General features: G+C 36.4%; 1 protein-coding gene across 5 annotated transcripts in view; it reads right to left on the minus strand.

Moving 5' to 3' along the window:
* GASK1B (golgi associated kinase 1B) overlaps positions 1–14607 on the minus strand; it is a 47197-nt gene that overhangs the window by 15299 nt on the left and 17291 nt on the right. For all 5 annotated transcript variants that reach the window (XM_036241305.1, XM_036241302.1, XM_036241301.1 and 2 more), the window contains exon 3: positions 13217–13431. In XM_036241305.1, coding sequence (XP_036097198.1) covers positions 13217–13431 — 215 coding nt within the window. The remainder of the gene's footprint in view (positions 1–13216; positions 13432–14607) is intronic.

Here is a 14607-nt window from a genome sequence, read left to right on the forward strand (position 1 = left end):
AGGATCCAGAGAAATATGGTCTTGTTGTAGAGGTCAGGTAGCTAACAAGCTATGCCTTTGTGACAAACCAGGGTCAGTATGGCTAGACAGCTTTTTTCTCTTCAAAGTTGTCCCCATGAAAAATCAAATAAATAACCTAAATTCTGTGAAGTGTGAAAATGTGGCCTCTAAAAGTCAGGTCTCCACTGGACAAATGATGTCAAAGCTCAAAAGAGAGACTCATAGTGTCAATGCCTGTGTGTTTACTTTCTCCATCCTGTCAGATTCTCACAGAGAATTTTTAGCAGCAGAAATACATTCCATTTAAGGGCCATAAAAAGTGAAACTATTTGCCTTTTGAAATATAGGCCAATATAAGTCTACTGTTGGTTTCCTAATCTTCCCAAGATTTTCAGAAGGCTTAACTTCTCAGGGAGAAGGTACAATCTGGCAGGTCAATTTCTGCAGGGGAGATTTTACAGACTTCTTAGGATCAGACTCTCTTTGGAAAGGAGGATTCTGAAGGAGCCAGTGTGTGTAAATGGGATGTGCTTTATAAACAGCCAAAGTGGAATCAGTTGGGTGGATCAACTAAGGGGACATCTGGGAAGGAATTGCTCTGAGAAACAAGAGGACAATAGTTCCCAGGTATGAAAATGACATTGTGTCAGTTTGAAGAGCCAAGTCACAAAATATCAAATGATGACTGAAGTCCATAGATTGATCGGGAATTGTCTAGATAGAACAGAGAAATCCCTGAATTCAAATCTGTTGAATTTAACTAAATCCCGTAAGCAGTATCCTGTATGCTTATAATTCCTAATTTTGTTTATAAAATAAAATAAAAAGCACTAAGCTATGCTAACAGGAAAAAATAGAACAAATGATTATAAAGCAATCTGTTTCAATAAAACCTATGAAGCCAATCAAAGCCTTTCATATGATGCTAAAGTGGCCAAAAGCAATAAAAAAATGCTCTGTGGTATTTGTCACATTAAGATTCTGGTTCTGGCCCTGGCTGATTTGGCTCAGCAGTTAAGAGCGTAGGCCTGTGGACCAGAGAGTCCTGGGTTCGGTTTCGCTAAGAGCACGTACCTTGGTTGCAGTTTGTCCCCGGCCCTGGTTGGGGTTGTGTGGGTGGCAGCCACTCAATGTGTCTCTGTCACATCGATGTTTCTCTTTCCTTCCTCTTTCCCTCCCGCTCTATCTGAAGATAAATGCCAAAAAAAAAAAATGTCCTCTTGTGAGGATTTAAAAAAAAAAAAGATTCTGGTTCTAATCTAAGAGAAATTTCTTGGCTGTTGCCTTGACCTATGTTCTCAGGAACAGATGCCCTACCCCTGCAATATCCACCTGCCACTACACCTCTATAACTGGCATCATAAAACCACAGCCTGGCTACAACTTGCCCCTTTCTAATTGTTAAAATAGGAGTAATTGCTAAAAATAGGAGTAATAAGTTACATAAAAATGTATATGATCAGCTGCATTTCAAATATGTAAGTTTTTAAAAACAGAGACATGCACTTATTATGCATGTAAAATGATTTTTAAATTGGCTGAAAAGATGCATTCTAATCTCATGAGTGTGATAGTCTCTGGGGAGAAAACGCAGGAAGAGAACATAAAGAGAGGGTCAAAAGGGACTTTAACTTATTTTTAGTTTATTTATATCTTAATAGTAAATATTGAAAGGAAATATGCAAAAGGAACAATGCCAGGATAATTCTAGAATGTGGAAACATGATATTTGTTATGTTAGTCTTTCTTCTTTGGGATTTTATTTTTAATGTCTCAATGAAGGATATGAAGACCTTGAGAAACAGAATCCAAGAATAAAATCCCAACAAGCTTCCCAAATCCTGTGGGCCAAGAACCCTGCAGTTAACAAACAGTTCCTCCATCCATCTATGCAAAATGACAGCCCCTCACCTCCACCTGACCTAAACGGCACGGCCATGGAAACTTCTTACATGATCTCGTGTATCCCTACAGCACCAAAAGTTATAATGAGCATCTCTATAGTATGGAAAAAAGACCTACATGATCCCTACCACTAAATACCTATAGTATTTGGAGATGTAAAAAAAAAAAATCATAGGTATCTATACATATAAATACAATAAATTCAAGTCCTTATAAATAGGGTAGTTCTGGATGATGACTGGGCTGATCTACTGAATACTTGCCATCCATCGGTGTCTTAGTCCATTTTACTGCTATAACAAAATAGCACACACTGGGTAGCTTATAAACAACAAACATATATTCCTCAAAGTTCTGGAGGCTGGAAGTCTGAGATCAGGGTGCTAGCATTTAGACCACAGCAGCCAGGTACCATGATAAGTACTTCATGTGCATTATTTCATGTTATTCTCAGAATAAATTTCCAAAGGAAGCAAAATCATTTCTATTTAAATAATAAAGAAATTAAATATTAGAGAGATTATAAACTTGACCAAGATGACAGAGCTGACGATTGATGAACCTGGGATTTGAACCCAAGTCTGCCTTACGTAAACACTGTTCTATGATGTTTCTCTATAAATTTAATGTACTAAAAACTTGTCAAATTTTTAAAAACTATATTAGATATTCAGAAGAGAAAGGAAGCTTAATCTGTTTGAGTTACTCCCAGAAGGCTTTGCAGGAAGGGGATTCGAGCTGAACTTTGAGGGATGGGCAGGCTATAGAAAAGATAGGAAGGAATAAGAGCAGTGTTCCAGTGGTGAGTAGGGCATGTTCAACTGACAATGAATAGATCAAACTACAACACACACACACACACCCTGCAGTTAACAAACACAGATATCTCCTATGTGTTTGTTAACTGCAGGGTTCTCAGCCTACCATAAACAAATCCAGTATGAGTGAATTATGGCAGAGGAGAATGAAAAGAAAGTTAGAAGGTCAGGTCATGGTGTTTCTTCAAAGTAATGCTGATTTTTTTGTATATAGAATGTACTACTAGATAACCACATGTTATATAAACTGTGCCACTAGAAAGCTGGATAAGAGAGGAAGGGAAATTACTCTTTGAAAAGTATTCCAACTAGCAAATGAGAAAGTAAAGACAGAATTAGAATATCACCATTTTTCAATGTCTAGTGAATTGGTGGATCAACATTAAACATCAAAGGCTATTACTATCATGGGAAAAAGTACTAACCAGATATTATGTCTCTTCTGGTAGAAGAATATACCACTATCTCAAAAGAAGTCTTGAGAAGATAAATTAAATCTCAGACTGATCGAGAATCTAGACCTGACACCAAAGTATATGGCATGGAAATGACAGGATAATGAGGGTACCATAGAAGTGTAACCAGCCAAATTCAGAGTCTAGAACCCTACAAGACAAGTGATCTAATTTCTTTCATAAGTAAAATGATGGGGAAAGAAGAAGAGGTGATTGTGAAGTCTACAGATTAAAAGACATACCCATTGATCACAAAGTATAGGCTTTATTTGAATTCTGATTCAATTAAACAATTTGTGAGATAGATGATTAGATAGATAGATAGATAGATAGATAGATAGATAGATAGATAGATAGATAGATAGATAGATGATAGACAGATATCTATAAGACAATTAAAAATTTGACTACTGCCCTGGCCGGTTTGGCTCAGTGGTTAGAGTGTCCGCCTGCGGTCCGGAGAGACCCGGGTTCGGTTCCCGCTAAGGGCATGTACCTCGGTTGCAGTTTGTCCCCGGCCCTGGTTGGTCATGCGGGTGGCGGCCACTCGATGTGTCCCTTTCGCATCGATGTTTCCCTCTCTCTCTCCCTCCCACTCTGTCTGTACAAAAAATGGAAAAATGTCCTCGGATGAGGATAAAAAAAAATAAAAATAAAAATAAAAATTTGACTACTGACTGGATATTTGTCTGGAATTATTGTTCATTCTTTGGGGGTGTGATGATGGTGATGTGCTTGTGTGTTTTATCTTCTAGTGATTCAACATATTGAAATATTCACAGATGAAGGAATACGCTGTGGGATTTGCTTCAGATTAATGTGGGCAAAGTAAGTAGATAGAAATAGAGATAAAATAGAACCGGTCATGAGTTCATTGTTATATTTGGATGGTAGGTACACGAGGAGTCATTATAAGTATTCTATCTACTTTTGTATATGATTAAATTTTTCCATAATAAATTATTTAAAGCACTAAGGTATTTAAATTTTATTTTTTTAATCAAATGGGAGTCTACAAAGATATTTTTTCTGCAAAAAGTAATATGATTAAAAAGAAAGTAGAAATGATAAAATCAGCAATAATTTGCACAATATTGAAGTTGGGGAAGATTAGAGACAAGATCAATTAGAAATCTCTTACAAAATTTTGACATATTAATAGGAGTCTGATTAGAGTAGTGCTAATAAGAATGAAAAGAAAAATGTGATTGGAGTGATTTTGAGTAACTGTCAAAGTTTAGTGCTACCCAAAGATGAGGCACCAAGCAAAAGTAGATTCAAAATTTCAAATATGGCTGAATTTTATTTTATTTATTTTATTTTTTTCTTTATTGATTTTGGAAAGAGAGGAAGGGAGACAGAAAGAGAGATAGAAACATGGATGAGAACATCAATTGGCCACCTCCTGCATATCCCCCACTGGGATATGCCTACAACCTGGGCATGTGCCCTGACCGGAAATCGAACCAGCAACCTCTTGGTGCACGCATCGACGGCACTCAACCACTGAGCCACACCAGCTGGGCCAAACATGGCTGATTTTCAAAACAGAAATGTCACGAATAGAAATAGTGAGTCAAGAGGGCAAATTGCTAGTGGATGAGGTGACAAATTTACTGCTAGACTCCAACTTGCTTTTTAAAGGAAATTATTATTTAGCTATATGTGCATAATTATGATGTCATTTGTGCTTTCTCCCTAACTATGATGATTTATTTTAAAATAAAGTCATAAATTAAAATTCTATACTAAAGAGATTAAATAAATAATATAAATAACTCTTTTTAGAACTATTATGATAGCCCAAATTATTATTATTATTATTATTATCATCATCATCATCATTGAGACTGCTGGTGACATAACATGCATATCATTTTACAACTAACATTATTTTATTTTAAAAAATTATTAATGTTGACATTATTGCAGGAGTCCCCTTCCCTGACTCCACTTTCTTGGCATATTTTAGCCATTTCATTCATATCCATTTTTCTGCAAAAATATCTATTTTTAAATTCAGAAGCAAATGTGTATGCTTCTTTTACATCACTTCCCCTGTCTCTACACATTTAAATATATAAAACAATAAATACAGTGTAGGTAGTCACTAAACACCAAGTTTTCTGGCCAGTTTGCTCATGCAATGCAAGCAGTACTCAGAAAAATAAAACTGCAGTGTTACGACATCATTGAAAAGTCTTCTGAGGCCTCTTTAAATAAGATAAGCCCTCTATTGTAGCATCATTAATACTGAAAATAATTTCTCCTAGTTTCACAAATGCATAGAAAAAAATTATGTCAAAGTCACACTTTTGAATTTCATTTATAACAAAGGGCAAACAGTCTACACAATTAAAATTCTGTAGTAACCACAATACATTTCAGTGCTTAGCACATCTAAGCAAAGATTGGAGTTTGTCATTTTTAGTGCCTAGAATGGCCTACTTCCCATGGCCTCTACCTTAGTCAGTCTCTGTAATCAAGTGAAGATTTTTCAATAAACTAAAGTAGAAATATATTGTTCTCTAAATCCTCTGAACCTTGGCAGACTTTACTCCCTAAATCACAGCCAATTCTGTACGCCAACCAATATTGTCAAAGCTAATCCCAGATTTGAGGCCAAGACCATATCTGACTATATCATCCTTCATTGTTTGCTCGCAAATGAACAAAAACTATATAATTTGCTTGCTTGGACACTACCAATAAATAACAGTTAGAAACTCTTTAGATTGGCAATGTACTAATTCTGCAAAACTATAAAACTGATCCAAACTATGTGAAATCCCAGTATCTAGTACCCTGGACTGATATGCTCCCTCTTGTTACAGCACCTGCCTATAAGTATTTTTCCTCACTGATCTCTGAAAGTTGGAGGAGAAACACTTGATCCCTAAGTAGTAGGAGGGACTACTTAGCAGATCTTCATAATCTATCATGGTGGCCACAGTTGGAATCTTTGTTTGCTTAGCACATAAAAGAACCCTATAGAAAGAAATATTCTTTCATTGAAGAAAAGTAATATTTCTTCTTGTTTACATTACAGTTAGTTAAAGGTTTTTTTGTGTGTTGTTTGTTTTTAGATAGAGTGGAAGGGAGGGAGGGAGAGAAAAAACATTGATGTGTGAGAGACACAGCGATTGGTTGCTTCCTAAATAGGATTGAACCTACAACCAAGGTAGGTGCCCTTGAGGTGCCCTTGACCTGCCCTTGACGGGAAATCAAGCTCATGACCCTTTGGTCCAAGGGCCAACATTCTAACCTCTGAGCCAAACCAGCCAAGGCTACAGTTAGTTGAAGTTTTTACTTTAACTATCATAATTGAGTGAAAAAAAATGACACACAATAAAAAGTGGGAGAGAAAAGGTCAAAGACGAAAACCTACTAATCTAATTCATTATATTCAGTAATCAAACCATTAGAAGCCAGGTAAGAGAAGAGTTAACTGAAGAGAAACAACTGTAGGGGGAAAGCCATACCAAGTCACATTTGCTTGTTGAATTTATGAACATACATTTATTACTCACAATCATCTGAGAAAAAACTACCTCATGGAACAGGAAGTTTCCATAAACATCATTTTTCCCACTCTGAATATGTTCATGTTTTTGGCCCATTGTTAGAATCCCTGTCTCTAAAAGTCTTCCCACCTGAATCCTATACTAAATGTCCCATTCTAAGTCAACATTTTCTTACCTACAATTCCACAAGAACAAATATCATCTTATTTGTTTCAACAGGGTGTTAAACTTCACTCAATTATGACATCTAATACATTCTGCTATGATTATTTGTCTTTTCAATTAGATTGCATAACTCTTGAGGACAGGGATATGGTCTCATCTATCTTTTTATCCCCCACATGAGACCCTAAGTATCTGGAATAGGGGAGAGCTCAAAAAAATACCTGTTAAATCTAAGTGAAAAGAAATGTGTCATTTATCTTAATGGTAGAAGCAAACATCTCCCAAGATACATTTGGGTTGGTCCCCCTCTCTGTAAAAACCCCTTATTTTCTTATCAAATAGATAGTTATTCTTAGAAAATATAAGTAGAGCAAGAACTCTGTTAAATAGCAAAAATATTAAATATTTTTTATTCATTTGACTTCTCATTTTCTAAAGTTCTACTTCTCTTCCTTTAACAAATGTTATTTCTTATTGTGAGTACACTTTTATGTCTTTCACCTTTAATGTTTTTAATTTGACATTTTGTATTTAATATTTTAATATAACTAGGTAGTTTTTTTTTTTTATTTTAAAAAAATGCCCTGAGAAACTGACATTTTCAGACATTGTGATGATAATTGAAAGTATCCCAAGTTGAATGAGACAGAGACTGCCTTTCACTTATTAAAGAGGCCAGGCTAGTAAAAAATAATTAAAACTGAATATGCTGAGATCTATAATATAAGTATAAAAGTACATAAGAGTAGAAAATTAAAATAATTTGGAAATGACACAATTTAATGAATAGAATAATGCTAAAATACTTTAATTCTTATATTTACCTCTACTATTATTTCTGGATGATCAATTTCCCTATTAATATGTAATATTCACTGAGCACCTACTATATAACAAGCATGTTCTAAATCCTTTATGTGTATAAAAGTATTGAATCCTCTCAATAGCCCTCTACACAAACAATATTATTATTCCCAATTTTACAGATGAGGAAACTGAAGCAAAGAGGGGTTAAGTAAATTTTCAGTGTTAAAAAATTAGTATTGACAGCTAGGATTCAAATTTAGCAGGCTGGCAGCAGAACCTCAGATTCTAACCATTACACAAACTATCTCTGAGATAAAATTTCCACATCTTAAATCTTTTCCTATTATATTTATATAATTTTTTAAAAGAAATTCGACCAAACCTTAGAAACTCAAATGCTCCCTGGAATACTACCCTTTTGTCATCCTAATGGAGGTGAATTTTTGTCTATGAAGCTCATACCCCCACACTTCCTGAATAAAAGGTTACTTGTGTCTCTGTCACGTTTTATAACCCAGTATAATGGCATAGCCTTTGAGAATGCAGATTTGTTAGCTGGGTAAAACAGAAAGAATGTTGTGTACAGAAAATCAACAACTGGGTTCTGTATTCTCTCTCCCTTGCTGTAGCATCATAGAACAAGTCATTTTAGTTTATTTCAGGCATAACTTTTCTAAAAATGTTCACAAAAGCCATTCATTACACTCCGGTACATTCCCAAACACCATTTAAATAAGGCACATATCAACTTTAAAATAAAAATTTCAGTGAAATTAATTAAAAGGATTATTGTATAAAAGATAAATAGCCCAATCAGTATGGCTCAGTGGAATGAGTGTGTCTGTGGACTGAGAGGCCCCGGTTTGATTCCTGGTCAGGGCACGTCTCCGGGTGGCAGGCTCGATCCCCACAGGGGGTGGGGCGTGCAGGGGGTACCCAATCGATGTTCTCTCTCACACTGATGTTCCTCTCTCTCGCTCCCTTCCTCTCTCTTTAAAAAAACAAAAATATATTTTTAAAAAAGATAACTACTTATTATGGTACTCATAAAAAAGGGACTAAGCTTATTTATTCACATATTTGCTCAGTAAACATCTCTATAAACAGAGTATAATGTTAAATATAAAAATTAAAAAGATAAATTAAGATATGATTTATTAAAAATGTAAAATTTCTCTGGAGTAAAATATACTATGAGTAAAGCCAAATGTAAGACAAATTATTTGAGACATATGGGATTGATAAAGGCAAATTTTCATGATATACAAAATGTTTTTATAAATCAAGAAAATGTTATGGAATGCAATATAAAAAGGCAATGATTTGAACACACAATTCACACAAAAAAATACAAATGATCAATATTTGAAAATATGTATATCTCACTCATAATGAAAGAACTAGCAATATAAACAAGACCCACTACCCTCCATAAAATCAGCCAAAGCATTACTTAGTTTTCCACTTCCCAAAGTTGGCAGTAAAGGGGAATAGGCACTCTTATACCTTACTGGCAAAATTGTAAAATGTTGCAGCATCTAGGGGAAATTAGCCTTTTGCCCGTTGCACAGTGGGAAGCAAATAAATGTTAGATGAATGAATAAATGTACTTCCACTCTCACAGATGCCATCCTCATACATATAATTTGATATACTTTTGTAAATAGTAAACAAATTAACTCTTAACAATAGAATTAATTTCTGACATTTAGATTCAGTGCATTTTTTCGTTTGTTTGTTTGTTTGTTAATCCTCACCCAAAGATATTTTTTCCATTGATTTTTTAGAGAGAGCGGAAGGGAAGGAGGGAGGGAGGGAGGGAGGGAGGGAGAGAGAGAAAAAGAGAGAGAGAGAGAGAGAGAGACAAAGAGAGAGAGAAAATGCATCAATATGGGAGACGCATTGATTAGTTGCCTCCCACAAAGGCCCCAACAGGGGCCAGGGATAGAACCTGCAACCCAGGTTTCGTGCCCTTGATAAGGAATCTAACCTGTGACCCTTCAGGGTGTGGGTCAATGCTCTATCCTCTGAGCCACAACAACCAGGGCTAGATTCAGTGTTTTTTAACCAGAGTCACAATTAGGAACTCCAATCTTGGTATCATAACCTGAACAGGTTCAGTAAAATCTTGCAGAGATCTCATCTTCATAGATTATCAAGACCAAGAAAGTTTCCACCCCCTCAACCCTTCCTCGGGCAGAAGGAGCAAGAGGGTAGACTATGAAAAAGAACTGACCTACCAATAGAATTAGTTCCTGCAGAGGTAGCAGCAGCCTGATGCCCAGTATCTCAAGCCAAAGGTGACCCTGGCTTACAGAGTGTGAGTGAATTGGAGGGAGTCATCCAGGTAATAAATGACAAAGCCTGAACTAAGACAGGAACACAAGCTATGCCTAAAAGGTAGATTTGGGCAATACCAAGGATATCACCGTATGGAGGTGCAGGTGTGTATCACAACGCATTTAGGTGACTCCCAAATTTTTTACTTAGAAAATTAGATGATGATAGTACCATTCCCCCATAAAATAAATAGAAGCATTGTTCAGAAGTTTGTCTCCTAAACCAGAATTACTGAGTTTGAATCCAAATTCTACCACATGCCAGCGATGTGTCCCTGCCCAAGTTATTTCATTTCTCTTTATATTATTCCTCAAATATAAAATAATAATAACAATAGTGTCTACTTCATAGGGTTGACATACACATTAAATTAATTAATTAATATCTTCGTGCTTAGTATCAAGTGCTTAGGACAGTGCCAGGAACATAGCAAGTGTTATATGATTGTTAGATTATTAATAGTATTAGTTTAAGTATTTGAAATATTTATCTGTGTAGAAAATTTATAATTCATGCGTCCATATTTGCCCTCAAGACCACCGACAATGAACACAATGCTGATAAAAGTTGCTGATGTGTTCGGAAGGAGACTGTAGCTCAGCTGGAATCTGTTCTTGCTCAGTCAGGGTAATGAACAGAGAGTTACAAAGTGAACACACATCTTGTGAAAACAGCTCTCTTCCTCCATGTGCCATCATATCTCTTACAGGCAGCATGTATCAGTATTCCCCTAAACAACTGCTTCAGACAGATGGTATATTTAGGATGCTTTAAATATCATGGGAATATTGCCAATCCCATGTTCCTCCTCACGTTTTGTCCTATCCTCTCGATCATTTGCGGCCTACGATCCTACTCAATCTCTTCTTCCTTCACTAGTTACTTTATGGCAAAGTGCTCTACCTCTTTTGACCTCATAACAACAAGAACTTACATTATTTCAGCCACCATTCTCACATGAATCTATCATTTTCTTTTATACATGATACTTTTCAAACTAAATATTTTTTAAAATCAAACTTGGGGTGGACAATGGGGATACAATCTTATACTACTCTGCTACCCCTATGGTTGTTTTCTATAGTATAATACTCAGTAAAAGTTGCATAAATATGTATTCATTGGTTGAATGATAGTTGCAGCTTCCCTCAATGATAAAGACAGAGAGTAGGATGAGATTTAGTTGAAGATTCCAGAATTTAAACCAATATCACTAGAGACAACTTCTAAAAGGGTTAAGGTTAGCTCTTATGTTCATCAGCTACAAACCTCAAGGTCATTGCTTTCTCATAGACTTCACTACCAGGTTCATAGGTTCCCTCTCCATCCTCCCCCTAGTCATTGTCTTCAAACTTCAACATCTAGCTGACCACTCTCCAAACATCTGGCCTCAATATTTCCCTTTACCTACTTAACCCTAAAAGTCTTTATTCATTCGCCACTTTATTGCTAATACATTTTTATCACCCCAACTTCTTTTACTAACCTAAGAAAAACTTGGCAGTTGTTATATAATAATGGGTAAAAATATGAAATTTAGAGTTAGTCAAACTTGCTGAAATCTCTATTTGGGAACTTACTGGGTATTTAACACCTAACAAGTTAGGTAACTGCTGAGAGACAATTCTCCACAGCATTTCTGTAAGTCTTATAGCAGGTATTATTTTGATTATCTCATCAAGTAAGTTGGTATAGCAAAACAGCCTTGAAAAATACAAAGAGTATCTCCCTCTAGGCTGGAAGACAGATTTGTTTTCTGACCAAGATACAAAGACACTGTCTCCTTTTGGGGCAAATTTGAAGCAGGTTTGCTAGCAGCCTCTTACAAGTTTGAGGGTTTCCTAAGCTTGGAGTTCTCAGCAGTGACACAGCTCCACCAGGTGTAGCATTCACCAGGGCCACTCTGTATCACCCCAGTGGGACTTGAGGGGCAAAGGACCATGAAGCTCTTGACACTTGGTATGCCATGCGTAATGAGGTCATTTGTATCTGATTCAGGAGTCTGTTTCTGCTAGCATCCATGAGCATGTGGCTGGCTAACTTGTTAGCTTGCAAGCAGGATAAGATCTCAGACCTGTCACAGTTCTTGATAATAACCTCTTTATGCCCCAGCTTCCCCTACCTGTAAAATGGAGAGGGTGTTTAGAACCAGCCTGAGCCTCGCAGCTGGACTCTTCAACAGTGTTTGTGACTTGACTGCCTCCTTGCCAAAGCAAATTTCATGCTTTCCAGCTCAGCTCTCACTGGTGGCTCTGCAGCATACACGTCATAAATCATCCTCTCCTTCTTGAAAGTCTCTAGTCCCTAGACTGTGACTCTAGTCCCCAGACTGGTTTTCTTCCTACAGTTTTCTGTCTCTTTAGTTCCTTCTTGAAATGTCTCTCATACACACACACACACACACACACACACACACACACACACAAGGAGAATGTTTTGCAAATGTTCTAAGACAGTCCTAAATTTCCCCAAAATACTAATTAACCATACAACAGAAAACCAGTCTGTTTTGTTTGTTTGTTTGTTTGTTTGTTTTTTAATAAAGAAAGGAAAAAGCAGTCATCGGAATGAGGGGGTAGACAGAGTCATGGAATCTTTAAAATGTTGAGTCACTCTATTATGTAGATGGTTAATATTTATTATTCTCCAATGTCTAAATTTAATTAAGTATTTGCAAAAGTTCCTGGAAAGAAAACAAGGAAAATTGGTGGCTGTAAGCTATGTGGCCAAATGACCACTAAAACACAGTGAGAAATGATGGAAGGAAGACAAATTTTTACCACAGACAAATCCCAGGGAATCCCAGCTCCAGATTTCAGCAGTTTTAAGAACTTGCGTTAGTTACTAAACTTCACCAAACTTCCATTTACTCCCTTCCTAAATGGAGTAAGACTACCTGCTTTGAAGAATTGTTAATGGGTTATCTCAACAAACTGTAGCTATGGTGAGTATAACCATTGCAAGATTGAAATGCTACAGAATTGCTTCCTTAGAAATTAGTAAAAGAGCTGAGGGACATTTCTGAATATTTCCCTAAAGGACATGAACTGTGTCACACGTGGCACCATACTTGCCAAATACAGCATCACAGAACTTAAGCTCTGGCTTCGTAAAAATTCAAGGTGCAGAAAATTCCTTAGCATCAGACTTTGTAACTCAGTGTTAGTCTTAGAAAACCACTGACTTGATTTGATGAACATACCTGTAACAGAAAGTCAAAGAGGGCCACCTTGGACCACTCATGGTGATGAATTTCAGTGCAACCCCCTTCAGGTCTGGGGACTCGGCCCTTCTGCCAGCACTTCTGTTTGAGCAACTGCTGGTAGGCTCCCCAGGTGAGCTGAACAGAGGAGTGGGTCTCATTATTGGTCGGAGACAAAGATGGATCCCAGAGAATGACAGGACATGGGCGGCCATCTAGGGAATTTGAGAAACAAAGTTGCTTTTAGCATGCTGTTGCAAATGAAGACTTTCATTTTCACACGCCTTCAAAGCTCACGCTCTCACCTGTCAAACAAGACAGTTTGATTAGATGATATGTAATGATTCCTTTGTCTTCTGAGGCTTTAATATTTTATACCTCAATGATGCATCCTGGGAGAAGTCTTATAAAACGGAAAGGTATTGTTAGACGATAAAAAAATATTTTTAAACAAGATACTTTACAGATGTAGCAGCAATTGGCCACTAACCACCAAGAACAACGTCCTCTGGTTGATGTGGTTTTTCTCCACATCTAAAAGTAGCCACCACAAAAAAGGAAAGACTCCAGACATTTATAATTGTCTATTCAGTGTCTGGGTGGAGCCACTCTCTATTTGTAATAACAACTGTCTGATTTTCCGAGGCCACATTATTATGTCAGGAAGAAAGAGAATTTTTAGAAATCGTAAATTTAAAAGTGAAATTGTATGGTTTACACCAGTCACTACAATCTCCAAAGACAAAGAAGCAAGAGTGGTTTTTTTTTTTTTCCTTTTCTGATAAAAACATCAGTGCTTTTGTAATAGATCATTTACTCACATATAACCTCACAAAGTGTATTTAAGTAAATGTCATTTCTTCAACTGAATGTGTATAAATAATTTTTCAAAATATGCCACTCAAATTTTTTTTCTTTTGGTCTCACTCTTTATAGTTTAGAAATGTTATTGTTAACCGGAATAAAAATGACAACCCTGACTGAAGTCATCATCAACAGGGAAAACCATAATCAGGTCCACTGAATGACACTTCAAGCTTAAAACCAATATATCATTCCCAAACCCCCATTTCTGCTAAATAAAGTCACGGAGCAATTCTATTGAGCAGCTATGCTTATAACTCAAAAATCAGAATGACACTCTTGAGGAAAAAAACAAAAACAACTAAGTCACAGAGATCTGAAAAAGCCCACTTAACTCGCTCTTAACAGGCCTGGACAATAGAAGCCTCTGAAATTATGACTGGAATGTCTAGACACATCACGGGAATTTTTAAAAGCCCTTTTAAATAACCAAAGAGGTTCTCAAAATATAACTGTTTTCCTTTTTCTTAAAGACTTTCGTTTTCCCACCTTGCTTGCCTGCTTCTTGTAAGAGTTTTTATTTCTGG

Source organism: Molossus molossus, unplaced genomic scaffold (genome assembly GCF_014108415.1).
Source record: "Molossus molossus isolate mMolMol1 unplaced genomic scaffold, mMolMol1.p scaffold_m16_p_4, whole genome shotgun sequence".
Lineage (NCBI taxonomy): Eukaryota > Metazoa > Chordata > Mammalia > Chiroptera > Molossidae > Molossus > Molossus molossus.